General features: G+C 39.9%; 3 protein-coding genes and 2 non-coding genes across 6 annotated transcripts; 4 read left to right on the top strand and 1 right to left on the bottom strand.

Moving 5' to 3' along the window:
• Window positions 1-675: 675 nt before the first annotated feature.
• Window positions 676-12,395, bottom strand: grna (granulin a). Its single transcript, XM_042504902.2, has 14 exons — window positions 12,147-12,395; window positions 10,700-10,840; window positions 10,254-10,391; window positions 10,036-10,164; window positions 9,428-9,509; window positions 8,795-8,901; window positions 8,444-8,597; window positions 8,210-8,326; window positions 6,396-6,493; window positions 6,059-6,295; window positions 4,146-4,550; window positions 2,607-2,840; window positions 2,238-2,495; window positions 676-1,128 (listed from the first exon to the last, which is right to left on the bottom strand). The coding sequence occupies exons 2-14, from the start codon at window positions 10,838-10,840 to the stop codon at window positions 985-987; spliced, it is 2,244 nt and encodes a 747-aa protein (XP_042360836.2). The 5' UTR covers window positions 12,147-12,395; the 3' UTR covers window positions 676-984.
• A 203-nt stretch (window positions 12,396-12,598) lies between these two features.
• Window positions 12,599-21,517, top strand: slc25a39 (solute carrier family 25 member 39). 2 transcript variants are annotated; one of them, XM_042505692.2, is made up of 12 exons: window positions 12,599-12,807; window positions 14,764-14,869; window positions 15,031-15,090; window positions 15,291-15,341; window positions 16,150-16,259; window positions 16,348-16,415; window positions 17,593-17,717; window positions 17,806-17,979; window positions 18,772-18,881; window positions 19,869-19,950; window positions 20,039-20,119; window positions 20,207-21,517. In XM_042505692.2, the coding sequence occupies exons 2-12, from the start codon at window positions 14,773-14,775 to the stop codon at window positions 20,332-20,334; spliced, it is 1,086 nt and encodes a 361-aa protein (XP_042361626.1). In that variant the 5' UTR covers window positions 12,599-12,807; window positions 14,764-14,772; the 3' UTR covers window positions 20,335-21,517. The 2 variants fall into 2 exon arrangements, with proteins under 2 accessions (XP_042361626.1, XP_042361627.1); XM_042505693.2 differs by lacking the exon at window positions 15,291-15,341.
• Window positions 21,518-21,988: 471 nt separating this feature from the next.
• rpl3 (ribosomal protein L3) lies at window positions 21,989-25,705 on the top strand. Its single transcript, XM_042505404.2, has 9 exons — window positions 21,989-22,123; window positions 22,698-22,890; window positions 23,108-23,276; window positions 23,629-23,764; window positions 23,978-24,164; window positions 24,311-24,573; window positions 24,666-24,761; window positions 24,984-25,103; window positions 25,577-25,705. The coding sequence occupies exons 1-9, from the start codon at window positions 22,025-22,027 to the stop codon at window positions 25,619-25,621; spliced, it is 1,308 nt and encodes a 435-aa protein (XP_042361338.2). The 5' UTR covers window positions 21,989-22,024; the 3' UTR covers window positions 25,622-25,705.
• On the top strand, window positions 23,809-23,902 carry LOC121957341 (small nucleolar RNA U83B). Its single transcript, XR_006106758.1, has one exon. It is a non-coding gene; the product is annotated as a small nucleolar RNA U83B (small nucleolar RNA).
• Window positions 25,372-25,504, top strand: LOC121957334 (small nucleolar RNA SNORA54). Its single transcript, XR_006106752.1, has one exon. It is a non-coding gene; the product is annotated as a small nucleolar RNA SNORA54 (small nucleolar RNA).
• Window positions 25,706-26,787: the final 1,082 nt, after the last annotated feature.

The raw sequence follows: 26,787 nt of genomic DNA, 5'->3' as shown, positions 1-26,787 counted from the left end.
TAAACAGAGGAGGCCCAACACTGGAACCGTGGAGAACTCCAAATAATAATAGAATATTTTCTGTTCATTCAAATGTATAATTATCCATCAACATAAAGTGGTCCCTGTCTTAATAATAATCATTTTTATTTATATAGCCACTTCAAAGACAGTTTAGTAAGTAAAGTGAAAGTAGAATAACCAAAACAAACATCCTGATACTTACACCACAACAGTATTTTGTGAATTTTGTGTTTTAAAAGCAATTTATGTAGATGTAAACTAGTAAACCAGTAATGATCTTTTCTGATTCATGGTGACATTTTTGGTGCAGCCAAGTCGTATATTTTAATGTTACAGTGGTTTCACTTACTTAAGTAAAAGTATGTTGTCAGCAAAATGCACTCAAAAGTACAAAAAGTAAAAATGCTCATTATGCAGTAAAATGCACCCTGTCAGTGTTTTATATATAATTTATTTGGATTTATATAGCTACTTCATTATGTTGCATTTTAATGCTACAGATGTTTAAGGTTGTTCTCATTTTAACCCCTTTACATATTGTTGGGTAGCGTGTGTTTGTAGCATGGCTGTCCTATGAGAGCCACATAACTCTAAAAAGTCAGCTGTTTATGGTGTCAGAAAAACGGCCCTGTTTTCAGTCTTGTGATGATGAATTTTCCATTGGAACCAAGAGGGTTTTTAAAATGTTTATTTGGGTTAGGGTTTTAAGTAGCTTGGAGGTAGGCTATGTGCCTTGAACAAAGATCTATTGGACCTAAAAAGGAGTGATTAAAAACTTAAAGCCCTGATTAAGTTACATGTAGTTGTTTCATCTCCAAGATCAAAACATAACATAACACCAAGTGCAATTCAATTTCATAGTGCCCCCTTCACCAGTTACTAACAACAAATCATCTTACAATTATCACAGAATCTCTTTGACATTATTTCCCATTAGTGCATTCTTTTCATGCAGAAACAAATGAAAGTGCAGAGATGTTTTCACACAATTAGAGCTCTCTTTTCATTGCCAAAGAACACATGCCAGTCCTGCCAGTGAAGCCTGCTGTTCTGGATGCAGCCTCCAGTACTGGTGCAGGTGTAGCCAGCGGGGCAGCAGTGCATCATGTCGCTGCAGCACACCGCCTGTGGAGAGGACAAAGGAAGACAGTTTAACTAACACCATCAACTTTAGTTAAGTAAAAGCAGCAATACTACAGTATAAAATATTCTTACACAAGTACATAATAGCTACATGTACAAATGTAAAGAAATATTGGCAAATCTGAATAAGAATCAAAAGTACTAATTATGTTTTCAGTGCGTTGTATCATCATAAAATATATAAGCAGCATTTTGATGTTGTAGTTCTGTGAGCAGCTTCCCCTTGTTTTCAGATTTGTGCTAAGCTAAGCTAACTAGCTGCCTGCAATAGTGCAAAAATGCAAATAAATATATTTCCCCAAATGTTAAACTATTCCTTTAATGAGAAATAATTAGGAGCCCCCGCTTTTGGCTTGAATGCCTCCTCCTTGGAATGTGAAAAAAAGTCTCAGTTAGAAAATTAATTGGCAGCTATTTCTTTTATCGTGTAAATAATTTTTTATGCAAAAAAACATTTCATGTTTCCAGCTTCTCATATAAACCGTATGTAGGAGGACTTTCTATTCTAATGATTTTGATTTATAAAATGTATTTAAACCTCTGTGCATGTGTACTTTTACCTTAATATTTCAATATATTTCTCTGAAATCACATTTACTTGAAGTTTATTTTACAGTACGCCTACATCAGTTTCACTCCTGCTGAATTCTTCCTCTTTTTTTTTTACTGGTGTCATGTCCCCAGTCTTGTCCATGTGCCAGAGTCTTTGCACATGGCACAAAACCAGCCCTTATTTAATGTAAAGGGGGCGTTACCCATGCTAACAGGTGACTTATGATCAAATGGGATTCATCATCAAGCACACCTGGGTAAGAGCAAATTTAGGTGGTAAAGAATGTTGAGGGAATCTGAGGTTGATTTCACTTATTTTTTCTCTTACCATGAAATCAAGAGAAAATGTAAGATAAATTTAAGAGAATTTTGCTGCATAAGGTCCAAAGTACAGAAATTTAATAAGCTGCACTGTGGTGTAAAGAGCTGGACCTCACTCAACTAACACCATACCTATATATATTGTCTTTCAACTGAAAAAAAGTGGTTTGTGGGTTTAGTTACTCCTTAAAGGTTGAAGTTATGATTGTATATCCTACATTAGGAGCTGGACAGCAGCCCCATGAAGTAGCGGACGTCCTGCAGCAGGTGTTTCCATCCGGGCAGCTGGTCTGTTCATCACACTGAACGTCTCTGTGATTTGTGGGATTGAGCGGGGGTTGATGCTCGAGCTGGTACACTGGTGTTAGAGGGACGGTTTCCACCTCCAGCATGATGAGCCTCTGGCAAGCGTTAGAGGCGACGCTGCAGGTGTAATCCTGTGGGCAGCAGTGCTCCTTATCTGGGCAGCACACAGCCTGCAGACATAGCATGCACAAAGTTATTGAAAATGACATCCCTTCATTTATAGAAGCAAACTTTGAAAAAGCTCATATACTGATTGTCTCTATAATCCCTTCAGTGCTCACATTTGGCAGCGGGCAGCAGCCCCACTTGCCCGTCTTCAGCTGGCAGCAGGTGGTGTGTTCGGGACACTGACTCATCTTGTCACACTGCACAGACCTTTGCTCGGCCTTGATGTTGGTGGTGGCTGGAAGCTTAGTGTACCAGGGGATCACCACTTCCCCTTTGGTGCAGGTCTTGCTCTCGTCACACTTGTAGCCATTAGGACAGCAGTGGTCTCCGTCAGCACAGCACACCGCCTGGGGAGAAGTGAGAGTGGGAGTGCTACTTTCACATCATTCTTTTGTTCTCCAGTTCTTCTTTCAAAGAAATAAAATTAGAATCTTGAAAAAAAATTCATCATCGTCTTTTTTGAAAAAATTGTGATACTCAAGCAAACATGCATTTATGAATCTGAAACTTTTATAACTTCACAGCCTGAAAGAAATGCACTGGTGATTGTGGCCTGCAGCTGAGAGAACAGAGTTTACAGTTAACATAAAGGAGAGCAGGGATGTCACTGAAGGGGAAGGGGAAGTATATCACAGTGCAGAGTTACACTGACAGTATGCAACTGTCATTTGTCTCGTGGGGTTTGAGATGAAGTGATACCACTTAATTGTTGAAAGTTCCGTCTGAGACAGTGAGAAGGTTCGCAGTTTGGTTGGGGAGTTTTTTAGCCATAAAAATAGTGAAAGTCATATATATATATGCTGCCTGCCGAGCAGTTAGTGTTGATCAATGGATTCAGCTGCCTACTTCTGCTGATAATAAAGCTATGAGAGCTGGGAGATTGAACCAAACATTTAGCTTGTGTGCAGAAAAACTGAAGCAATGAGCTGAAAGATGCTATAAATTTCTTTACAGCTGAGGGGAAATGCAAAGTCTGGTGATAATTCCCTTTGGGTTCACCAGTAGCGACCCATGCCACATTACATATCTGTACCAGATACTTGTTTTATTTTTGGCTCAACCCTTTAAGTGAGTTATGGAAGAATTATATTGTAATACTGTAAATATTGTATTATATATATTATTATATATTGTATATTAAATACAATATTGTAAAAAAAAAAATGTAAGATGACTCCTTAAATTATTTGTTATTTTATGACATTTCATAGACTCAACAATTCTTTTATTAATTGGAAAAAACGTAAAACTTTAACCTTTTTTTAGTTAGCATTCATGAGCAGTATATAATAAATTAATCTTTTGTAGCTCAACAAGTTTAACTCCTGTGGACACCTATTTGTGGGTGTATAACCATATATTGATGAACATACTGTATAATGAAACACAGGTGTCATATTATAAAACCTGTCTGTTGTTGATGTCACATTAAGAAATGCTTAAAACTTTTTAAAGCTGCATTATAGTGTGCTGTAAACCATTGATATTGAATGTCAGATTTAGTGCATATAAATGGGTTTAAGTAAAGTGATACCATAATCAATAATAAAAATAGTTTTTATCTGATAGTCATTTTATGCCATGATGTGACAGAATCCTTGTTATTGCAGCTTTACACTTCAGGATGGGTGTTAGTGACGGTCAGTGCTTACCTTTGGCAGCGGGCAACAACCCCACTTTTGAGTCGAGGACATGAAGCAGCAGGTGGTGGACTGAGGGCAGCTGGTGTGGGCATCACACTGAATACTCTCCACTTCTTTACTCTCCTCCTCCTCCTCCTCCGCCTCATCATCATCATTATCGTCGTCATCACCATCATTTTCATCCTCTGTTGTCATCCCCTCTCCCTCAGGCTCCTTCGTCTCCTCCTCTTCTTGTTTTGAGCTTGGTACCTGACCTTGGGTCGGAGTGTCCACTGTAGTGGGTGCCACCGTAGCAAACGCAGGTATCTTCTTCATCATGGGCGTTGAGCCTGAGGCGCCGTCACAGCTCAACTCCGCCAGGTTACAGGTGGTGCCAGTAGGGCAGCAGTGTTCATGGTCGTCACAACAGACAGCCTTTTGGTTGAAGTGACAAGAACACTTTCACTTACAAACATTGTTGGATGTATGAACTGTCAGTAATGGTGAAGACTGTTCAAGTGCAGATGGAATCAGCGCTAAAGAGTGTGAGAGGTGGTCTGATACACAACATAACTTTTAAAAGCTTATTTGTTTCCTTGTTGATAGTAATGCTGTGTTCACTCTTCTTTTCAGTGGAATCTGGTGACATGGAGCTAAACTGACGCTTGTCACTGTGGATGGACGTGATGTGCTACAAACGATAGTTGAGTTGGTGTTAACTTTTTTCAGCGCTCAGATGACGCGGAGAGCATCAACTAATCATATGGTTTATTTCCAGCTGTGGTGCTCTGTGCTTTAGCTTACATAACTGAAGCTATGTTAGCTTTATGTAAATTGCCATGCACAGGGATGTAAAGGTGCGCCAATATGTGATGTTAAAATGGCTCTCAGACATTGATGAAAAGCATAGATAATTTTTTTTTGAGCAGCATTTCAAGGATGACTCTGCCATAATATAGCTGGTCATGTTGCTGTGTCGTGCGTAGTGTGAATACAGCATTAGATAATTGAAACTACTTCTCGGTCTGTACTTTATAAAGCTTTGCTTAGCACAAAGACTGAAACGGGGAAAGCTAGCCTGACTCTGTCCAAAAGTAACAAAATCCACATACCTGCATCTCTTAAGCTTACTAATTAACACATATCTTCTTTCTTTCTACTAATCTGCACAACAACCTTTTTCAAATCTCATGTGGTATTCACGGCCTCGTAAGTGGAGATGTTCTCAAAGCTCAGAGTTCATAAGTTGTGACATGTCTGCAAACAATTTCATTACTAGGTTAATGTAGGCCTATTAAAGTTTTAGTCATACAGAGTTTTTCTTTGTAATTTTATATCTGTCGAAAATTCCCAACATCTTTTTCCTCACTATGTCATTAACTTTACTGCACTGCGCTACCTGCTTGCTAGTTGGCTAAATTGTTAGTCTTGGTGGCTCTTTTGGCGTCCGTGTAGCTTCTGCCTATGAGCGTTTTTTAATGTAACTTAACCACTTGAGTGTCTATGAACATACTGTGTCTATGACTTTCAATGTCGTAACCACGAGCTCACAAGTTCCACTTGAAGGCAGCATTCGTGCTAAACTAAGCTAGCTCTTTATGCTAACCTTAGTCAATTGACAACTGGTGGTAGCTTTATGTTTACTGTACAAACATGATAGTCATATTTAACTTCTTGTCCAACTATCGACAAGAAAGCATGTATCCTTAAATGTTAAAAAGAAAAGAAATATAATATGTGAAACTTTCAGATGAATACATTCATATTTGACAGCACTGTATTACCCATTAATTCAACATAAAAGTGCTTCATCTTCTTTAAACTATTTGCACATACACTCTAAATACTAAGCATCATACAGGTCAGTCCACTAGAAAATCCTCAGGAAGGTGGTTGGTTAAAAACGTCTTTAAATGTGTGTGTGCATGTTGCTCTGTGTTTACCTGAGGTAGAGGACAGCAGGCCCACTCTCCTGTTGAGGTCTTGCAGCAGGTATTTTCATCAGGACAACTGGCGGTGGAGTCACATGTAACATTCCCCACCTGTGCGCCCTGTCTGGGGATGGCAGGGACCTTCTGGACCAGTGGCACAGAGCATGTGTCGTCGTCGCAGGTCTGGGCAACCAGGTTACATTTCTTACCTTTTGGGCAGCAGTGAATGAAATCTTCACAACAAACAGCCTGACACGATCAGAGAGACGAAAAAAACATTAATGCAGCGGCACAGCCCTTAGCACAAAAGCTGGGATGATGTAAAAATAAACGCCAGTCAGAGTCGTACCTCTGGCAGAGGACAGCAAGCCCAGCCTCCCTCTTCAGTTTTACAGCATGTGTTGCCATCGTCACAGGATACTGTATCATCACAGGGAACATTATTACCTGGAAGAAAAATAGTGATATATCAATTCTGGTAATACATATCAAAAAAGTCAATTGAACACCTCAGATGACAAAAACACTTATTGGTTGGGGCAGCAGAGGTTTATTATGGTGGCCAATTTTGACAATTCATTTTCCAACCCCACTACTGCACCTTGAAAAGTACATTCATATTTTCCAATAATGTACCTTTAAAATATGGAAATGATAACTGTAGTGATAAAGAGTGCAGCACATTAGGCAATTTGTCTCCTAATTGTTGTTCCCTGTGCACTGTTGTCCCGACCATAGCTGTGTCCCATTTTAGCCTGGAGACATCTTTTGGAAACATGCCCTCTTATAATTTTTTGACTTGATAAATCAAAATGTATGCCATTTGAAGAAGGGCTGTTGTGTCCACAACAAACCAAAGCAATTTTACAATTACAATTAAATGTCACATTTATAGTATTTTTGATCACTAGTAGTGCTATGGAGCAAGATTTTTTAAGCGCGTCAGTTCACATCCTGCCTTTTGGTTTTACACTTTCATGCTAATGGACTGGTGTTAACGCAGTGAGAAACAAAGCAATGCACCAAGTACAAGGGACACTGCAAAAAGCAAACATGGATGAAAACCAGGCAGGATTTAAAACATATTAAAACATTTTATGAAAACATAAATATACTTCATGCATTTGTTAGACACACAACATCTGTAGGTGTAAAACATAGAATGTAAACATAACTTTTGTTCGTTTAAAAGCGACTTATTTTTTGCAATTTTACATTAAATGTTAAAACTGATGATAAGATTGCAACATTTTGACACAGGAAGAGATGCAAAATTTTAAAAGTTGCTGTTCTTTTTCCCAACTAAAAGACACCAGCCATACTGATACTTTCAAGATGTTTTTTTTTTAAACTTCCTGCCAGTTTACCAAAATATATTACATTACTGATATCATAACCGATGTCAAATTGTCATTGTTAAAAGAAACCTATACAACCATACCTATTGCTGCAGGAAGAATGCTGTACTTTTTTTTAGCCACAGCAAAGAATTTGTCTTGTCACATGCAACTTTTTTTTAGCAGTGCCAGTAAGTTGTGCACTCAAACACACCTACATTTAATGGAATAAAGACAATATAAATGTTATTAAATCTAACCATCTGCTACGATCAGTGTTTACTGTTAAAATATACATAAAGTACCAAAGGTAAAAGTACTTGTGCAGAATTTCAGAATCTCTTATACTTCATTATTGGATTATAATTACTGATGCATTAATATGTGTTCATTTCTTTAATGTCCCAGATGGTAAAGGTGGAGCTATTTTATATACTGCTGGATAATTTAATCTTTAATAAAACAGCATCATGTATTAGTTTATGTATATTGTTTTTTAATTAAAAATCAAATTTGGTGAAATAACTAAAGCTGTAATTTATGTTTCAGTCTCTACTGTATCGCTAAATTTAAGTTGCATAAAATGGAAAAACTCAAGAAAAGTACAAATGAATCAAAATTGTACCTAAGTACCATACTTACATATAACATTTCAACACTGGCTATAACAAAGGCCTGTTTTTTACTTTGTACCTTTAATTATCAGAAACTGGTTGGTGGACTAAAACTTGTCTCATTCAGGAGCTTTTGACACACCTATGATGGTCCACTTTATTTTTAGGTGTGTTTTTGTTCTACATACTTTGATTCACAATAAACATCTCACCTGGAGCTGCCTTAGTGACAGATGACACAGATACTTCCTTCTCTGAAGGAGGAACTGTATTCGCTGTGGTGATCTCAGGGGCTTTTTCTACTGTCTCTGCAGTGACTTGTTCACTCTCTGAAAGTGGAAACACAAACAGACCAGGCTCACACACACACACACACACTCAGATTTAGACAATCATTGATAAGAATGAGGAAAAACTTTTCACAGCAAGACAGAAACTAATCTGACCTTTCTGGTTCTCCCAGTCTGCTCTTATCCTGGCTGGGAACTTGGCCCACATTGGCGTCTGTTTTTTGGTAGATGAGGAGATACATTTGGACTGTTTCACATCACATGTGTTGCCTTCAGGACAGCAGTGTGTCTTATCCTCGCAGCACACAGCCTGTTTAGAGAATAAAGGCATATCACCTTAGAACTACACCTGACAGGACACAGACATGATAACCACACACCCAGGCAGGACATGTAAATCCACAATTTGACTTTTTTCTTCTTCATAATCTTAAATATGCTGCAGCATAACATTTCAAAGCTGTCAGTTTTTATATGTCTGTTATTGAAAGATCAGACATTTTGTACCTTTGGCATGGGACAGCACCCCCACTTTCCTTCTAGGGTTTCACAGCATGTGGATTCATCTGGACACTCTGACACTCCGTCGCTGCACAGAACTGTAGTCACAAGCTCTGCCACAACGTAAAAGGAACACTGATTTTAGAAATGTGTCAATTGTACATGTAGAGGGCTTGAGACTAAAGTAAACACCCTATAAGAGTTAGGCAAATTTGTTTGTACAGCACCTTTCATCAAGCCAATTTTGGCACATCCAACCACAGTTGAACAGAGGAGGCCCTAGACTGGAGCCTTCGGGAACTCCACATGCAATTTTTGTTTGCTCAGATGAATAATTATTCACTGACACTAGGTAAAACCTCTCCTGCAGACAGGACCATTTTAGGACTGAGCCAGAAAGTCACAGTCAGTTTTTCAGACTGTCTGGTCTGCTATAGTGTTCTTATAGAAAGTACCAGGATGCTTCTGAGATAATATGCTTCTACTTTGCTTTGATTTTCAAAATATCTTGTCAATTGTGTTTTTAATAATAATAATAATAATACATTTGTACAGCGCTTTTCACAATGCTGAAAGACGCTTTTAAAGGTACTATATAAATAAAAATATAAAAACTATTATTATTATTAAGAGTTTTACCTTTTTTGATGCAGGAGCGGCTGTCTGAGCTGCACTGGTGGCCCTCAGGACAGCAGTGTTTCCCATCAGAGCAAGGGACTCCCTGTCAGGGTCAGAAAGTCATAATAAAAGTTCCAATCACTTGGCTCATGGACTCCCTCTTTTCAACATTTTTCTCTTCAATTCATAAATATTTTCTGGAAATCATAAAGATCTCAATCTTAATATGACTTCAAATAAGTATGGCAGTTTGGCATCTAATGGCACCATATAGCAAGCTTTAACTGGTCTCTATACTGGATTCAAATAACAGATAACTTTACAGCAGAGCTGCAACCTCTAGGTTATTATTTCACACAGTAGCAGATTACTTTCTGTTGACTTGAATGAAGTGAAAACGCATAGTTTGTTAAACAAATTTGTTAAGATCCTGTTTGTGACAGGAAGTAAGTGGGCTTCGGAAACAAATTTTGTATAACATATGCACACATAATACCACCGCTATTGTGAGTAGTTCATCAGTAGATTCTGCCATGGTCTCCAAGGGTTGGGTCTTTAGTTACCTGTTCATTTCACTTGAGTTTGATTTTCATGACAGTTTTACCATTCTCTGAGCAGGGTTTGATTACCTGAGCTAGGGGGCAGCAGCCAAACCTCGTCAAGGCTCTCAAACAAGAAAACTCAGGTGGGCATCGTGACTGATCAGGACAGATGTTGTCATCGTCCTCCCCCATGAATGTTTTGATCATCCTGAAAGACTGCAGGGACAAGGTAGAAAAGAGGGCACCTGCCTTAAATACATTAAGGTCTTACTCAATATTTTATCATGGATTGTTATTGTTATTACTTTAGAGAGTCCAGGCTGATCAGCAGAGAGTCTTTCCACCCAGGGGATGGACCCAGTAGAGTTCATACAGCTGGACGTGGCTGTATTGCAGACTGTTCCTGCAGGACAGCAATGCATGTGATCCCCACAGCACTCAGCCTGCAAGGACAGCAACAGCAGAAACACTTTGACTACCAAACTTTTAAAACTGCTATCTCATTAGCTAAATGAGTCCTGAGCTTTTATCTGAACCATAAAGTAGTAAAACACCACTGAGCATGAATAGTACCACTGTAGCTTTCATTCTTTTCGTTCGAGAATACAAGAGAATGGTTATCTCACATTTACATTTAGCTACGTGCTGGACAAAAGGGACAAAGTATTCAGCTAGTACTATGACTTTGCTGTCATTGGGTTTATGTGCCCCACAACTGAGAGCACTAACTGTAGTAAAGGAAAATGTCTACCTGATCAAATGGGCAGCATTCATAGCCATTGGCCTGGTTGTTGCAACAGGTTTGATTGTCTTTACATCTCCCTCCATCTGGACACTCATCAGCGCCAACCAGAGCCAGGAGAGTCAAACAGATCACAACCCACCTCTGCATCTGCACACAGAGGAAGATTCACACACAGAGGTCAATGAAAGTGAAAGCCATGCATGAGGAATCTCTCTCTACACTCAGAGAAAAACATGTTTGCACTCACTTCTGCTTACAATACTGGTCAGTTCATGTGACAGAAAGTATAATACGTTTATTCAGGCATTCATAAATGTCAGTGAATTTGTGACTTTAAAACTTGATCTTGTCTTATCTCATGATTTCAAACCTAATCCTTAAAGGGTAACTTTGGTGTTTTTCAACATAGACTCCATTTTCCAATGTTAGGTGTCAACGTGATTAACCTGAACAACAATTTCAATCCAGTGTTAAGTGAGACAGCAGCTGCAATGTAACCACTCAGGACATTTGTGCACCCTCACTTTATGCCCATTACAAGTGCTTGTTTTTGCCACTGGCTCAGATTATTACGTTTCTGACTACATAGCTTATAGCAAGGATTCCTACAGAGATAGACTTATCTCTTTAAGACTATGATTTTTTTTTTAATTATTTTTTTAAACCAGCGATCAGATCACTATCTATTTTATGATGATTGAAATTACTTTTTTCTTCAATGAGTCTGGTTTGGTGATGGTGTTTTCATGGCTGTTTCTGTTTAATAAAAGAGGATTTTACTTTTTAAGAAAAAGATCTGTCTCTGGGGGTTCTTTCCATAATGTTGTCAGACACTAAGAACAACCTGAGCCTGTTATTGGCAAAAACACTTGCAGTGGATTTAAAGTGATTGTGCAAATTGCCCCTTCATGTTACATTGTCTCCTGTTTTGCTGGTGGTGGCTGCAGGCTTCAAAACTTAAAAAAATGTTGTTTCCATTTGTTACTTACTCACAAAAACGTGAAAACAGAATTGAAGTTGAAAAATGCGGAAGTTACCCTTTAAATTCTGAGTCGTTCACGTCGAAAAAAAAGTCTAAGCTTCAGCTTTGTGTTCATTAATTTCCTGAAAGTGGAATAGTACCTGTAGAGGTTTGTTCCTGTTTTTTCTCTCTTTATTTTGCAATGAATAAGCAAGTCAAACACAATAGGAGTTTAGCCTATAAATAATAAATCTGTCCACTTTCACTTTCGTTCAATTGGCATAGGCTTTCAAAGGAGAACTTGCAACCGTAGATGTTTCACATTTTACTCGTTATTAAAACGAAAAGACTTAAGAAATATAAAACTAAAAGATCATACTGTAAATATTTGTCGTTCGTCGTCGTTATACATCTTTACAATTTGTCTAAATGGAATATTTGCTTTAAGATTTTAAAAGCTAAATAAAAAGAGGAAGCTTATTTTACGCTTACCGTGATAACAGGCTGGAGGGCTGTTGTGAGCGGTCAGGTGTGTCAGAAGTGTCTCACCACCAAATTAATCAAAGAGAAATATGAACAGCTCTGTCTGGGACACGCCTCTGACAGAGAGAGAGAGAGAGAGAGAGAGGAAGTAAGTTCCTGCTTTAGCTGAATTCTTCAGCGCCTCCTCTTTACATTAACTGAGATTTTTTAAATTCAATTTGGCTGATAAAGTTCAGAGGAATTGCTCCCGTTTAGTCGTATGTAGCATTAAACAGGTTGTAGACAAATAGGTTTTACACGCAACAGCTGCGGCGCACTACAGTGACATGTCAGCTGGGGGGCGCCACAGCGAGGCTAACGGCAGAGGGCGGGGGGCGGGGCCATATGATCCATGTCATTCTAGCACTGATCTCCATAACATGCGCACCGGCATCTTTAATACTTACAGTGAGACCATCGCTGAGCGGAGTTTTGTGAAGTCGACATTTTTCGTTCTTACAAAATGCCCTCGCTGCGACTTTAGCCCGACTGCAAAAACATGTTTACGGGTTATCCGCAATGGAGAACCCGACTGAGTTACTGAACGTTTGCTCCTAAATGTGGCGACGTTTAAGTGAAATGGGTGAAGACAGCACTCTATTTCACAACGACGCTGGCAGCTAAAGTAGAGGTGAGTATCATTCGCTTGTTATCATAACGCAGTAACGTTGCCTTTGCTGGGAAGCTAGCTAGCTACCAGCTAAATGACAGTTGACATGCTGACAGTTAGCGAGCTAATCTTACATGATGTTGGTTTATTTCAATGACTTCGAATCCAACATTTCTTCTTCTTCAGTTTGGGTTGTATTATATTCATTTTGAGTGTGTTTAGCTAATGGTGGAGAAAAAGTACAGAGTGTGCCTACACCGTCAACACACAGGGTTAGGACTATGAGCTGCAGGACTCAGTGAAACGTTAACCTCATCAAACTGAAGCCAGCTAATGTGTCCTTTAAAAAAACAAACTAAAAATAGATTTTTTAAAATAATTTCACGACATATTTGCTCATTGTTGGAAGAATATTCAGATCATTCACCAATGTAAACGCACTAATACCACACTGTGAAAACTATCCACTATAAGTAAAAGTCTTGCAGTCAAAACCTTACCTAACTAGAAATGTGTTATCAGCGAAATGCACTTAAGTAAAAGTACTCACTGTGCAGTAAAATGTTCCTTGTCAGTTATTACTATTATTTAAATAATGTTTAAGGACTAATATTATTGCTACATTAATGTTTATGCGGCATTTTACTGCTGTAGATGTTTAATTTTGTTATTATTTTAACTCCTTAATATTCTTTTGGGTAGTTTAATGTACAGCAATGCATCATATTCAATAAAATCATTATGTGTGAGGCATGGCTGTCCTGTGAGAACTACAAATCTCTAAAAAAAAGTCAACTTTTTGTGGTGACAGAAAAACAATCCTGTTTTCAGCTTTGTGATGGTGCATTTTCAGTTTATCAAAGAAGTTTTTTGAGAGTTTATTTAGCTAAAGAAGTAGGAGAAGGAGATGAAAAGTTGTAATCTGTAAAGTTACCAAAGCTGGCAGACAAATGTAGTGGAGAAAAAAGAACAATATTTGTCCCTGAGATGAAAAATTGCATTAACTGGAAATACTCAAGTAAAGTATAAGTACACCTAGTTTCATATTTAAGTACTGGTTTTGAGGAAATGTTCTGAGTTGTATCCCACCTCTACAGATAGCTACATGCTCTTTTGTTTGTTTGTTTCGAAGACTTGTTTGGCTTATTGGCCAGACAGACCTTGAGGGCCAAGTGACTATAACTGTCACTGTAAAGTGTAATTAAGTCCATGAATAGGACACGCAAGGGGGAACAAATAGCATCCAAACAGGCAAGGAAACAGGAACGTTTTAAATGACCGGTACTTAAAGATTATTCAGCCAAAACGTCTTGGCTGCTAGTGATGGTATTGTTGGCATTATGCATAGTTTCTAAAAACATAAAGCACCTATTTAAACATCAGAGAGCATTTCTTGCTTTACCTTTATTAGTTTTTATTCCATTTCACTATTGGCGGATTTAATGTTTATGTGCAACTACCCTCTCTCTCAGCTGGGAGTGGGTCGCACATGCTGATTTGGTGACATGCGCATAGTAGATAAGCTATCATAGTTTTCAATGACCCCCATTATAACAGCTCCACCTAGACTTGCCCAGCTAACATCAATGAAGGACGTTTGGTCTGACCTTATTACACTGTAATCATTTGTCTGTGCATTTCAACTATGCAGCCTTTTTATGAAGTACAACAGCATAAAACTGCATTCATTGGAACCCTTTTTACCCAAACTTTGTACAACTTTTGGTGCCATTACACTAATTTGGAGCATCAGGAGTCACTCAATTAGCATTCTGACATAACAGAGCACAGACTCAGTGTTAGGTTTCTGATTGTGCAGGACACCAACACTCCTCTTTAGTTGTTTTACATAACAAGGAGACACATACACCCTGTTGACAAGGCTTTAACAGGGTCAGAAAATACCTCAGTGAAGTTTAGTTACAGAACATTGTGTTCTCTACGTGAAGTAGTACTCTTTTTTTTTTGGTCTGACAGGTGGGCAGGATGGCGGAGCGGGCCGTCAGCGGCTCTGTGGCTGCGATCTCTCCAGTGCAGCAGATGCTGGCCTCTGGCACTGGAGCCCTCCTCACATCTATTTTTGGTGAGATAATGGACATAAAGACTTGAAAAAGCAACTTGTATGTCTAAAATGTTGTTGTTTTTTTAATGTTAGTGTTTTATACATTGTTTCAAGTTGGTCTATTGGTCACTGAAGTCTAACTGTATGCTACTGTAATAACCAAATTTGTCATTTGTTCGCAGTCACACCGCTGGACGTTGTGAAGATCAGGCTGCAGGCTCAGCAAACACCGTTTCACCAAGGTAGGACCTATCCTGTGCTTTTAGATCATACATTGGCTTTGGTAATGAAACACTGGCTTTGCTTTCTAACAGCTGCTTGTTGTTGCCATGTGTATCTCAATGCTTTTCTAACCACACGACACCTGTTTTTGTGTCTTTTGCACGGTCTTCATTTCTGCCCTCTGCCTCTATCTGTCCTGCCTTTTTGCTTTGTTTCTCAGCTTTAGCCTGTGAATCAGCTCCATGGGGTGGCGTCATCCGCCCGTCCAAGTGTAAGTATCTGACCCACCGTCACTGCATGCTAAAACTCGGCTGTGGGTTAGAAAAACACGGTCCAGCACAATTTAAGTGAGTGTGCGCACATGCTCGACTAATAGACATCTTTTTCCCCTTTTTGCAAGTGTTTTCTGTCAGCTTAGATGTGCATGTTGTTGTTTAACCTCTTGGCCTGAAGCCTTATGTTTTAGTTGCTGTATGAAAGTTGTGTGGCTGCAAGTTTTTCAACTGGCTTTAAACTACCATTTCACGTTGGTTGATAATCTACAGTTTGGTAGCGCCAAGGACCACAAAACAACACTGAACATGTTCTGTAGCTGCACCTTTCTACTTACAATTCAACCTTTGTCTCGGGAGGAGTTTTAAAAATTTTTTACTCACTTATGATCCTGTCCCTTGTAAATGTTTTCGTTTGCTGTGGTTGGGTAAAATCTGTAGTAGTGCCAGGTTGTGAAATGATTATTCTTTTTAGAGTTTCTTTGATATGTTTGTCAATAGTCATATCTTAAACCAGCTCTGAATAAACACGCAAAGTAAGCAGTGACAAGGACAGCCCTGGTGTTATCTTCTGAGTGACTCTGTGGTCATTGCCGTCGCATGTATTATTCATGACCTTTCCCTCCTACGTCCTGGATTGTACTGTATAACTCATCTTAGAAAAAAATACAGTTTGGATTATACAAAAATTCAGATGCCTCTTAGTCTATAATCCTTTTTTTAATTATCTGGTGATTGTTGGCAAAGCTGGGGTCACTCATAATTATTTTGAACTCTGCTGTCCGCTGGTCGTTCTCTCTCTCACAGGGAAATGTTTCCTGTATTGTAATGGACTGATGGATCACATCTATGTGTGTCAGAATGGAACCAGTTGCACCAGCTGGTACAAAACACCAACACATTTCAGCGGGACGCTTGTGAGTACATCAGCTGCCTTTTTTCTTGCCGTAGTTTTTGAGCACTTTGAAGATGTGTTTAAGTGTGTTTGTTTTGTTTGTGCCAAAGGATGCGTTTGTGAAAATCACTCGTCATGAAGGACTCAGGTCTTTGTGGAGTGGACTACCACCAACACTGTGAGTGTCTGAACTGTTATCAAGAAAAGGTTTATGGTAGAACCGATGTAGAATAAATGTTAAGGAACTGAAATTCTGGTTTGGACGAGGAAGATTTCGGTCTTTAGGTAATGAAAAACGTGTCTATTTTGAGTGTCATGATTACAAGGATTAAGTGTTTGCTCTGTAAATGTAATGTTGTCTGGTTGGATATTAAGTTTGCTGAGGGTCAACCCTCAAATTATCACTTGTATATCAGTTACTCAACATGTGTTACGTTAAATTTAGGAAGAAAACCTTCTCACGTGCTTCCATGGAAAACATAGAATCTAAAAACAGAGAAAATTCTTGATGAATTGAAGTCATAGGGGTCAAAGTTTAACAACAAATAAATAATATCTATTCATTTACAAACTCATGCAATTTGTGCAGTATAATCCAAGTCTCATTCCTCCAAACAAATAATGAACTGAAAGTGAGGCTTATCTATGCTCTCTTCAAAGCCAGGCTCCATTGACAAAAACTGCAATTTGACCCCGCTGAACGCGGGAGCTGCTGGTCCACCTCTGCCACAATGAGTTAGTTTGTTTGTGTTACTGTGGGACTTTGGTGAATCCAAAGTTTTGATATATTGTTGCTGTTGGTAAACATGGACCCCAGTGACCCTGATTCAGCAAGTATTTCCTCAGTTTCCTCAGTGAGACAAACAAAGTATTCTTCACAAATTCAGCGTAACACAGGGTGAGTAACTACAAATGGACATTTGGGGGTTAAATATTCCTTTAAGTATTTAAAATAGGACAACCTACTATACTTATACACTGCCAGAACAGCCAAATAAAAACTCATAAAGGCCTTTAACAATGTAAATCCACATGAGCTTGACACAAACAGACTTTTACTCTGGTAGATTTAACCTCCATCAGTTATTTTCTGAACAAATGATTAAAGATAATTTCCCAAGAATTCAATTTTCCTGTAGACAGACTCTACATCCATCCTAGCAGGAAACAACACTGACTGAATGTTCAGTTATTTAATAAAATACATCTAAAATACCAATATACAGTTTATACCTTCAAACTGTTCCATCAGTCGACCTGCAGTGACAAATTTGCATTTTTCTTTATATGAAAACTTTTTATATGGCATACAGAGGCCAGTGCCGTGCTTATTTCATATGCATGTGTATGTGCAGGGTCATGGCTGTACCTGCCACTGTCATCTACTTCACCTGCTATGACCAGCTGCGGGACTTCCTGAGATACGGTCTGGGCTTCCAGGGCAGCCACATCCCTCTTGTTGCTGGAGGTCTGGCCAGATGTAAGTTCATTAAAACACAATCACAACCAATCATAGATATCCTAAATGGAATATGCTCATGCGCTTTTTGACTTGATTTGTGTTGCAGTGGGGGCTGTGACGGTGATCAGCCCTCTGGAGCTGGTCAGGACCAAGATGCAGTCCCGCCGGCTGTCCTACAGCGAGCTGCGGGTGTGTATCCGCTCTGCTGTGGCTCAGGGCGGGCTGCTGTCGCTGTGGAGGGGCTGGGGACCCACAGTCCTCCGAGATGTACCTTTCTCTGGTGAGAGCAGCTCCACAGAATACATTAACTGAAAGAAGAGTCTTGAGTCTCATTTAAAGAGTTGTTTTAACAGAGATTTTTAAAAAATGCAAAATCAAACATTCATCTGCTGCAGGCTTGGAATGTGCTTCATGTTTGTCATAATTACTATGGAAAAATCTTATTCTCCATAGAAACTCGTCGAACATCTCCTGCAGCATATTTCACTCCTCTGTTGTTACCTGATAAAAAAAAAAAAAAACACTGTTACACCTTTGTACTTTTTGCAATCTTAAAAATTCTGTTGAAGTCTAATTTTGAACCTTTTTTTTTTTTTTTTTACAAAGAAACAGTTGAAACACCCTGAGCAGACTGGGGGACAGTGAAGCTGTCAGATTGGTTTGAGAAGTTTCTGTGAATATTTTGAAACTTTTTTTCCACCATGAAAACTGTTTTTTTACAGCCACCTTTCAGGTGTACAGAGGGTGTGTAACACTATTTTTCCTCTAAACAGATGGAGTAGGAAAGAACAATAGTGGCTCTCTGTTTGCCCTTTTCACCCCGTGTCACTTTTTTATGTAGCCCAACATCTCATAACAGATCTGCATCAAGGAAGTCTAGAATTTGCATGGCGTACAAGACCCTCTGATCTCAAACTGTCCATGGGGATGAGGAAAAACTAAAAAAAACTGTAAAGAGGGTCAAAATGGAAGAAACTACAAAATGGTTATTTGGAAAGGATTACAATGAGTGTATTGCAGAGCAAAGCGACAAATCAGGAAACAAACTGTTGCTGTTTCCGTGTATTTGCAGCACTGTACTGGTTTAACTATGAACTGGTGAAGGCCCAGCTGTGTGAACAGTCCCGAGTGACTCAGGCCAACTTCTCTATCAGCTTCACTGCAGGAGCCGTCTCTGGAGCTGTAAGTACTCAGCTTTAATGTAACCGCACACCTGTCCCTGTTGCAACATGTTAACTTTTTAATGATATCCGTGATGTAAGAAACACTGGACTTTCCCGGAATAAGTAACAGCCCTACGGGTTTATGTTTTGCCTCCACCTTTAATTATTTCTGCTTCATTTTTAAGAATTTGTGTTTTTCATCATTACCTGAGCTTCCTCAGACACTCTGTGAACAAAACATGGTGCCATGGTTACTGAATTCCTCCCATACTGATCCAGAATCCAAAATTAAATCTGTTTAGCTATACAGGAAACAGGATTTTGAAGGTTTTTGATCGGAGGTTTCGTAGTGAGAAGCTCCTCTGGAGTCATGGTTAACTTCTCGTCCTACGGTTTTATGCACACTTTTGACTTTTTTTTTTTTTAATACAAGAATGACTTATTTTCTAAAATAGTTGTTCACCTTTTGTACTGATGACTCAACCAGAGTTTTTTGTGCCTATCCACGTTGTACAAGGACTTCGACTGTGAGTCACCTAAAATCGTCCATTGGAAAAGGAACAGGACTTTTATTTTGGAAACTATGGCAAAATATGTTCTCCCTTTTCGCAACTCTTTTATTCTTTGTTGAAACAGAGTGTAACATTAACATTTATTAGCTTTTATCAGTAAATGGTAGGACCTCATAACTAAGTAAGAAAGTAAGAACAATTGAATCAAAATAAAACAGCCTTGAAAAAACATGACTCAACTGACTTGACTTTGTAACACAAATATGTGAAATAACACGGTTTCAGCTGTGAGCAGTGAATGCATCTCTGTTTAGAGAGACAGTGTCTGACCCACATTCACACTGGAATGTTTCTTGTGCAACAGTAGAGCAGCTGCCGTCGTGATATGAATGGTTATCGTTTATGCACAGATGATATCTAACAGTGTGAAAGGTAACCTGACCTTTGGCTGCACCTGTCGATTGTCCATTATATGACCTGCTTTGTCTGTCTAGATTGCTGCCATCTTGACGCTGCCTTTTGACGTGGTGAAGACGCGGAGACAGATCCAGCTGGGAGAAATGGACACTCTCGGAGGTCTGTACTCACATGTATACTTGTGTCACATGATATGCATTAACTTATGTGTGTGCAGCATGTTCTTAACAGTGACTTATTCTCCTAGTTTCCTTCAAAAAGACCACATCCACATGGCACATAATGAAGGAAATATGTACAGAGATGGGCTACAGGGGTCTTTTTGCAGGTACACACTTACTCTACGCTGTCTTTTGTGAAATGAAAATACAATATTTGCTTTGTTTAAAAGTGAAATCATTTGTATTTCCTCCAGGTTTCATGCCAAGGGTGATCAAAGTGGCCCCAGCTTGTGCTGTCATGATAAGCACATACGAGTTTGGAAAGACCTTCTTCCAAAAGATGAACCTCGATCGAGAGCGACAGATCCTGAGGGCTGTCTGAGGGGTGCTGGGTGATTGTTCACAGCCGCACACGCAGACATAAATATCAGGACATTTGGGACAAAGTCTCCTCAAACAGAAGCTTGAGGAACAGGCGGGTTGGATGGGTTTTGTGTGACGATTCAATCACATTTCAGGGATGTCTCTCCGGAACAAAGACTTGAGACACACTTTACATTCATGAACACAATCATGAGCATGAACAACGAGCCTCGAGACTTAAAATGGTTCTTGGACGACAGACTCTATGTGTGATGATTATTTGAGGAATCCCAAGGTATCATGAAATAAGAGAAATGTTTTTCTAATTCTTAAGTGAAGAGATAAATTCCACAAATCACACCTTTTTAAAGTAATGGTGAGTCTGTGCAGGACAGTGGTGTGCAGTGTGGGAAAACATAAAGCCTCTTAAGGGCAGAAACTTCATCAGCACAGTTGCATGAGTCAGGGGAAAATGTTCTCATTCCTACATTTTGCATTGCCTGAGACCAACTGCATGATGTGTACAGCTTCATTCAAAACAGAATCCAGATACGCTGAAACACCATGCATCAGCTTTACTGCATCGCCCTGCGTTCCTGTAGCAGTGAAGCATGACACTTACTGACCCAGATGACTGACACATCTATTTTGGGTACTTAATAGATTTGATCATTTGTAGCACTTTACATTTCCAAGACACAAGCTGTGAAATGAAATCAGAAAAATAAGTACATGTTTTATCTTTGCTGAATGGAAGCTTCTTCTTGTTCTCATAAGTGGAAGAAAGCTGCAGTATACGCAAGATGAGTCTCGATGGCAAAATTAAGGCGAGCCTTTTACGAGGTGTGTGCATGAATCAAGCATTTTAAGATATGATTATTATAGAGGAATTCATGGACAATTTTCTGTAAAAACTGCTGCAGCGAGCTTCCTAATAAAACACATTCTCTTAAAGTGCACCAACACTTTTTGCATTTTAAAGAAAACAAGGCTCCCACTTTTCCCCGCTGGTGGCATTCTGGTGATGAAAATCTCTGAATGAAATTCAGATATAAACAAACAAAACATCAAAACTGGTAACAACACTGGATCATAGCACAAATATATTGTTGCCTTATCCTGAAACGTGTAAATGTGTGTCATCTGTTTTTTTGTCATTTTTTTTAATGAATGAAATGTTAATAAATTTTAAGACAGCTTGATTTTTATGTGTATGTGTGGTTCATTCACTCAGGAAATAGCCACCATTATTAAAAAAAGAAAAAGAACATTGTTAATGATTGACAAATGTTTTTCTAACATGACATGAACATTAACATTAAAACTTAAGGACATAAACAAAACAAATACTAAATTATACATTATCTTGTATACATACAGGTCCAAAGACAGTTTTTCACCTTTATGGATACATTTTTATTCTAAATGGATTAAAACTGACATACATTATGGGGGAGGCACAATTAACATTGTTTCCCACCTAAATTATGTAAAACAGATAAGATGTGAAGTGTGCTACTTCAATGACAGCAGAAATACTCCAAAAATATTTTAAAAATTATTTACCGTCCAAATCAACAATAACACAAATAGTTTTAATAATACATTTTTGCTCACGTAATAATTGCTAATGTGTCATGTGTCATGTATTCATTGGTAACGTCAAAGAGCGACATTTAGTGGCTATTGGGGTTAATACAGAGCGAAATATGATGATGTTCACGCAGAATCCCGCGATGTTTGCTCCCGTATATAGACCAGCGTCTTGCAGCAGGAGGGTCTCTTTGAATCGGATCGGTGACAAAATGGTGAGTGTGCACTGCATGCAACTTACACACGGGGATGAAATCTGTCCGTCATCTGAACCATCCGTTATATTTTACATTTAACAGACACTCAGGCTATTTTAATAGAAGCTTTATTTTACAGTCTTGGATAGATTTATTAGATATTTCAGTCTGATATATCAGTTTTTGGGATTCTCACACAACCGGCAACTGAGGATCCAAAATGGCAGCGTGAAAGAGGCCGCTAACACTATTTACAGTTTTTACAAGTTATTTCCTTGGAAAACGCTGTTTTTATATGGATTACTTTTCTGTACATATTTTATCTCTACTGAGAAGTAGAAGTTAAAGTGACTTTTTTGACAGCCGACAAGCGTGCAAATGCCTGCTGCTAGCTAGCAATGCTAATAGCGTGTGTGACTCGTGTCTATTAATTTCCTGTTTAGTGACTTTGCGCCGCTTCATTCATCTGCAGTGTTATCAGGCACAAACAGTAACTACGACGTTACATTATTTGAAATGTCATGTAGGCCTCAGCAGCGTGGTCGGCGCAGAGGAAGGGGCAGCTGACTAATAAGGTGTTTTACCTCCACAGTCCCACCGTAAGTTTTCGGCTCCGCGCCACGGATCCCTGGGCTTCCTGCCCCGCAAGAGGAGTCGCCGTCACCGCGGTAAGGCCAAGAGCTTCCCTAAGGATGACCCGAGCAAGCCCGTGCACCTGACTGCCTTCCTGGGCTACAAGGCCGGCATGACACACATCGTCCGTGAGGTCGACAGACCAGGCTCAAGTGAGTGTGTTTTGGTTATTTTTTGGAGAGGTTGTGGATATGTATGCTTTTTTTTTTTTTGTCTATGATGAGTCTCTCGACGGGCGGACAGAATGGGTTTACACCCGTTGCTGAATGTCGAGCACTGAGCACAGTCTGTACCATAACGTACGTTGATGCAGTTTATGATTAAGTAGACTTTATGATATTTAACTCCTGAACTTTTTTTTTTCTGCAGAGGTGAACAAGAAGGAAGTGGTCGAGGCGGTCACCATTGTGGAGACGCCTCCCATGATTGTGGTCGGAGTTGTGGGTTACGTCAGCACCCCCCGCGGCCTGCGTTCCTTCAAGACCATCTTCGCCGAGCACGTCAGCGATGAGTGCAAGCGTCGGTTCTACAAGAACTGGTGAGATGCCACAGTGGTGAAATATGTTTGAATGTGGTGTTTGAAGCAGATGTTAGTTGCTCAGTGGAAATTGTAAGAGCTGTGTTTTCACTGAGTGAGTCTAACATTACGGTGGCCTCCTCTGGCAGCTCCGCTCAGGTGCCGTGTGCCCTGATGAGCTCCGGGCTCCTCTGGCCAGTGGAAAGTGCTTCTTAGAAACTGTGCCATGAGCCAAAATCATTAGCTGATTAAGCACCCCTTTCCCATGTGGAGAGGAGGGCAAACAGCTATGCACTGTGTTCTTCCGCTGGCCCCTTTGGGGTTATGAAGGACCTGTGCCAACCTGTGTCCTCTGTGCGCTGCGTGCTCTCAGGTACAAATCCAAGAAGAAGGCTTTCACCAAATACTGTAAGAAGTGGCAGGACGAGGAGGGCAAAAAACAGCTGGAGAAGGACTTTGCCTCCATGAAGAAGTACTGCCAGGTCGTCCGTATCATTGCACACACACAGGTGAGTGTGTTTTAACATTAATAAAGATGTGATGTTGTTTTCTTGTCTGTCGGTGATGAGGCTACGGATCTTGCGTCAGGCATGGCGCCCGACATCTATGAGGATATCTTCCATGCTGCCTTCCTTCTGAGACTGCACAGCGAACTTTTCACTGTGCATATGTTAAGTGTGTTGGGAATGTTTTCTCTGTTCTGACATTGTTTATCCGTGCAGATGCGCCTGCTGCCTCTGAGGCAGAAGAAGTCTCACCTGATGGAGGTGCAGCTGAACGGAGGCAGCATCTCTGACAAGGTGGACTGGGCCCGTGAGAAGCTGGAGCAGGCCGTGCCCGTCAGCACCGTCTTCAGTCAGGACGAGATGATCGACGTCATTGGTATCACCAAGGGTCACGGGTACAAGGGTAAGTGCATCTGCAGAAATTAATTTCTAATTTCAATACTCTGAGGTTCATTTGGTTGCACCAGTGAGCAAAGTGCAGTGTTTCTGCAAAGCTGCATGTGTGTGTGTGTTTGAGTGTGGACCAACGATGATCTGTCATCCTCACAGGTGTCACCAGCCGTTGGCACACGAAGAAGCTTCCTCGTAAAACCCATCGTGGTCTGCGTAAGGTGGCCTGTATCGGTGCCTGGCATCCTGCCCGTGTGGCCTTCTCTGTGGCCCGTGCCGGTCAGAAGGGTTACCACCACCGTACCGAGATCAACAAGAAGATCTACAAGATCGGCCAGGGCTACCACACCATGGACGGAAAGCTAGTGAAGAACAACGCCTCCACAGAGTATGATCTGTCCAACAAGAGCATCAACCCCCTGGTAAGTGACCGGCAGGCTAAGTGCACTTTGTTTGATTCCGTTTTGCGTGAAAGCAGAAGATGTGACTCACTTTTCCCTCTTTCTTTTTAAAGGGTGGCTTCGTCCACTATGGAGAAGTGACCAATGACTTTGTCATGGTGAAGGGCTGTGTTGTAGGGACCAAGAAGAGGGTGCTGACTCTGCGTAAGGTGAGGACAGATTTGTCATCTGAAATGGCCTGATTGAGTTGTGTTGTACTGGAGTGATAACAGTTGACTGAAATTGGGGGGGAAATTATGTGAATTTCTTCTAAATTCCACAAGGAAGACTACTTTTTTTTTTTTTTTTTTAATAAAGAATTAACACAAATCTCTAACTTTGGGCCTGTAACTGTTATTCTCAAACTTGTTTTGTTTCCTTAATTTTTCCAGTCTCTGCTGGTGCAGACCAGCCGTCGTGCTCTGGAGAAGATCGACCTCAAGTTCATCGACACCACCTCCAAGTTTGGCCACGGCCGCTTCCAGACCGTCGAGGAAAAGAAGGCGTTCATGGTAAGACTTTGCACTGAAAGCACATTTATTTTCCTGGTCTTTAAGAGACCTGAACGAGGGAGTAATGGAGGAAATACCATGAGATGCATACTTCTAGCATAAACTACCTAAAATGAATGACTTGAATCTTGTAAGCACTTGCATCTGTATGCTCCCTTTTGTCCTTAAATGGGATGTAACAATAAAATAGATTGAGCTAATGGGACATTAAAAACACTGCAGACAGTTGTGACATACTGCCAGACGGTCCTGCCGGTCTTCGGTTTCCCCGCACTGTTCGTAACCTGGTTCAGTCTTCAGTATGAACTCTGGGTTCCATTCCAGTGCCACAGTGACCTCCAGTGAGGCAGGGGAGCAGTGCCTCTCTGTGCTCGCTCCCTGTTCACTCTCTGGGAACACTGGGCTGCTCTGAGCCAACACATGGACTACATGTGCAGCAGACACTTGACTGTCCTGTTTTTCTCCTCTCACAGGGACCACTCAAGAAGGACCGTGTTGCCAAGGAAGAGACTGCTTAAAGTCCACAGCAAATGTCTCTGCTGCATTGACTGTCACCATCTTTATTGTCCTGCAGAGTTATTTAATAAAAACAAAAAACCAAAGATTGTGTTGTGTGTTTAAGTGATTGTACATGGGCTCATTAAGATGGCACTGTTGTCTTTGGACAATATTGGCTGTTAAAGCAGAGTTAGGTGGAAAGCTCATCAGCTGGTTGTAGCTGTTTTTGAGTCAGTATGTGAGCATGTTTCAGGTTAATCGGTGGGTAACAAGATGCCTCAATGTCTCAAACTCAAAACGCTTTATTGTGGAGGGCAGTTAGACTTTTGTAGTGCAGCTCACTGAAGCCAAAAAATGTCTACAGCATTGCTATCAAGTAGTTTTTGTCCAGATGTGCTACTAAAGTTTTCAAAATTGATTATACAAGCATAACAAATAAACTCATTTGTTGAGTTTGTATTAAAATCACTAAAAATGTAATAGAGGTTAAAGAATCAGGGAAAATATCTAAAAAATAATGGCTCTGATGCAACTCTTTATCAAAGGTCGTGTCAAAGGTCGACGTTTCTAATTGCATCAATGTTGAAGTGGAACTGTGATTCAAATCTAGTAGGGCTGCAAAAAAGGTTTTTTTGGATTGTCAAATGGCCAATATTGGAGAGAAATGTCGCCCCATTTCTTTAAAGAGAGGCGTGGTGTCTTCAAATTGCTTCTTGTCTGACCAATTTAATTGTATAGTGATTGTAATGTAGGAAAATGAACATCTTCACTTTTGAGGAGCTGAAACCATCAAATGTTTAAAATTACATGAGTTTTTTTCATTTCAGCTTCAGTTAATATATGCTGAGTAGATTGATAATATATAACAATCAGTGTTCCCACAGTCATGGAAAACCTGGAATATTTGTGGAATACCAAAATCTAATTTTCCAGGTTTGGAAAATTCATGGAAATAGAGTGTGTTTAGTACATCTGTCCAAGTAGTTTCATGGATAACCGCCACCTGATGTGACATCACAGCAAAGTTATTGTCTGGAAATGTCAGTGTAACTTAGCTCTTAATACTGACGTGTGACAGCATCTTATTTTCCATCACGTAAGTCTGCATATTTCTCCCAGCGGTCCATCTCTCCCTCTGCATGTGCCAACTAGTTGGAATAAAGGTATAATAATGATTAAATGGGAT

The sequence above is a fragment of the Plectropomus leopardus genome, chromosome 18, assembly GCF_026936395.1.
Source record: "Plectropomus leopardus strain MGB_pleo_1.0 chromosome 18, ASM2693639v1, whole genome shotgun sequence".
NCBI lineage: Eukaryota > Metazoa > Chordata > Actinopteri > Perciformes > Serranidae > Plectropomus > Plectropomus leopardus.
Note: the sequence above shows the minus strand (reverse complement) of the source record. Positions and strands in the feature narration are given on the sequence as shown.

What these genes read in the sequence shown, in the direction of transcription:
- slc25a39 (XM_042505692.2), top strand. Translation starts at nt 14,773, where the DNA reads ATGGCGGAGCGGGCCGTCAGCGGCTCTGTGGCTGCGATCTCTCCAGTG. An exon ending in AGTGGACTACCACCAACACT is followed by an intron (nt 16,416 to 17,592) that starts GTGAGTGTCTGA and finishes GTGTATGTGCAG; the next exon opens with GGTCATGGCTGTACCTGCCA. An exon ending in TGCTGGAGGTCTGGCCAGAT is followed by an intron (nt 17,718 to 17,805) that starts GTAAGTTCATTA and finishes TTTGTGTTGCAG; the next exon opens with TGGGGGCTGTGACGGTGATC.
- rpl3 (XM_042505404.2), top strand. Translation starts at nt 22,025, where the DNA reads ATGATGATGTTCACGCAGAATCCCGCGATGTTTGCTCCCGTATATAGA. An exon ending in CGTCGGTTCTACAAGAACTG is followed by an intron (nt 23,277 to 23,628) that starts GTGAGATGCCAC and finishes GCGTGCTCTCAG; the next exon opens with GTACAAATCCAAGAAGAAGG. An exon ending in GGGTGCTGACTCTGCGTAAG is followed by an intron (nt 24,762 to 24,983) that starts GTGAGGACAGAT and finishes TAATTTTTCCAG; the next exon opens with TCTCTGCTGGTGCAGACCAG.
- grna (XM_042504902.2), bottom strand. Translation starts at nt 10,840, where the DNA reads ATGCAGAGGTGGGTTGTGATCTGTTTGACTCTCCTGGCTCTGGTTGGC. An exon ending in CCTGCTGTCCTCTACCTCAG is followed by an intron (nt 4,551 to 6,058) that starts GTAAACACAGAG and finishes TTCAACCAAAAG; the next exon opens with GCTGTCTGTTGTGACGACCA. An exon ending in GCTGCTGCCCGCTGCCAAAT is followed by an intron (nt 2,496 to 2,606) that starts GTGAGCACTGAA and finishes CTATGTCTGCAG; the next exon opens with GCTGTGTGCTGCCCAGATAA.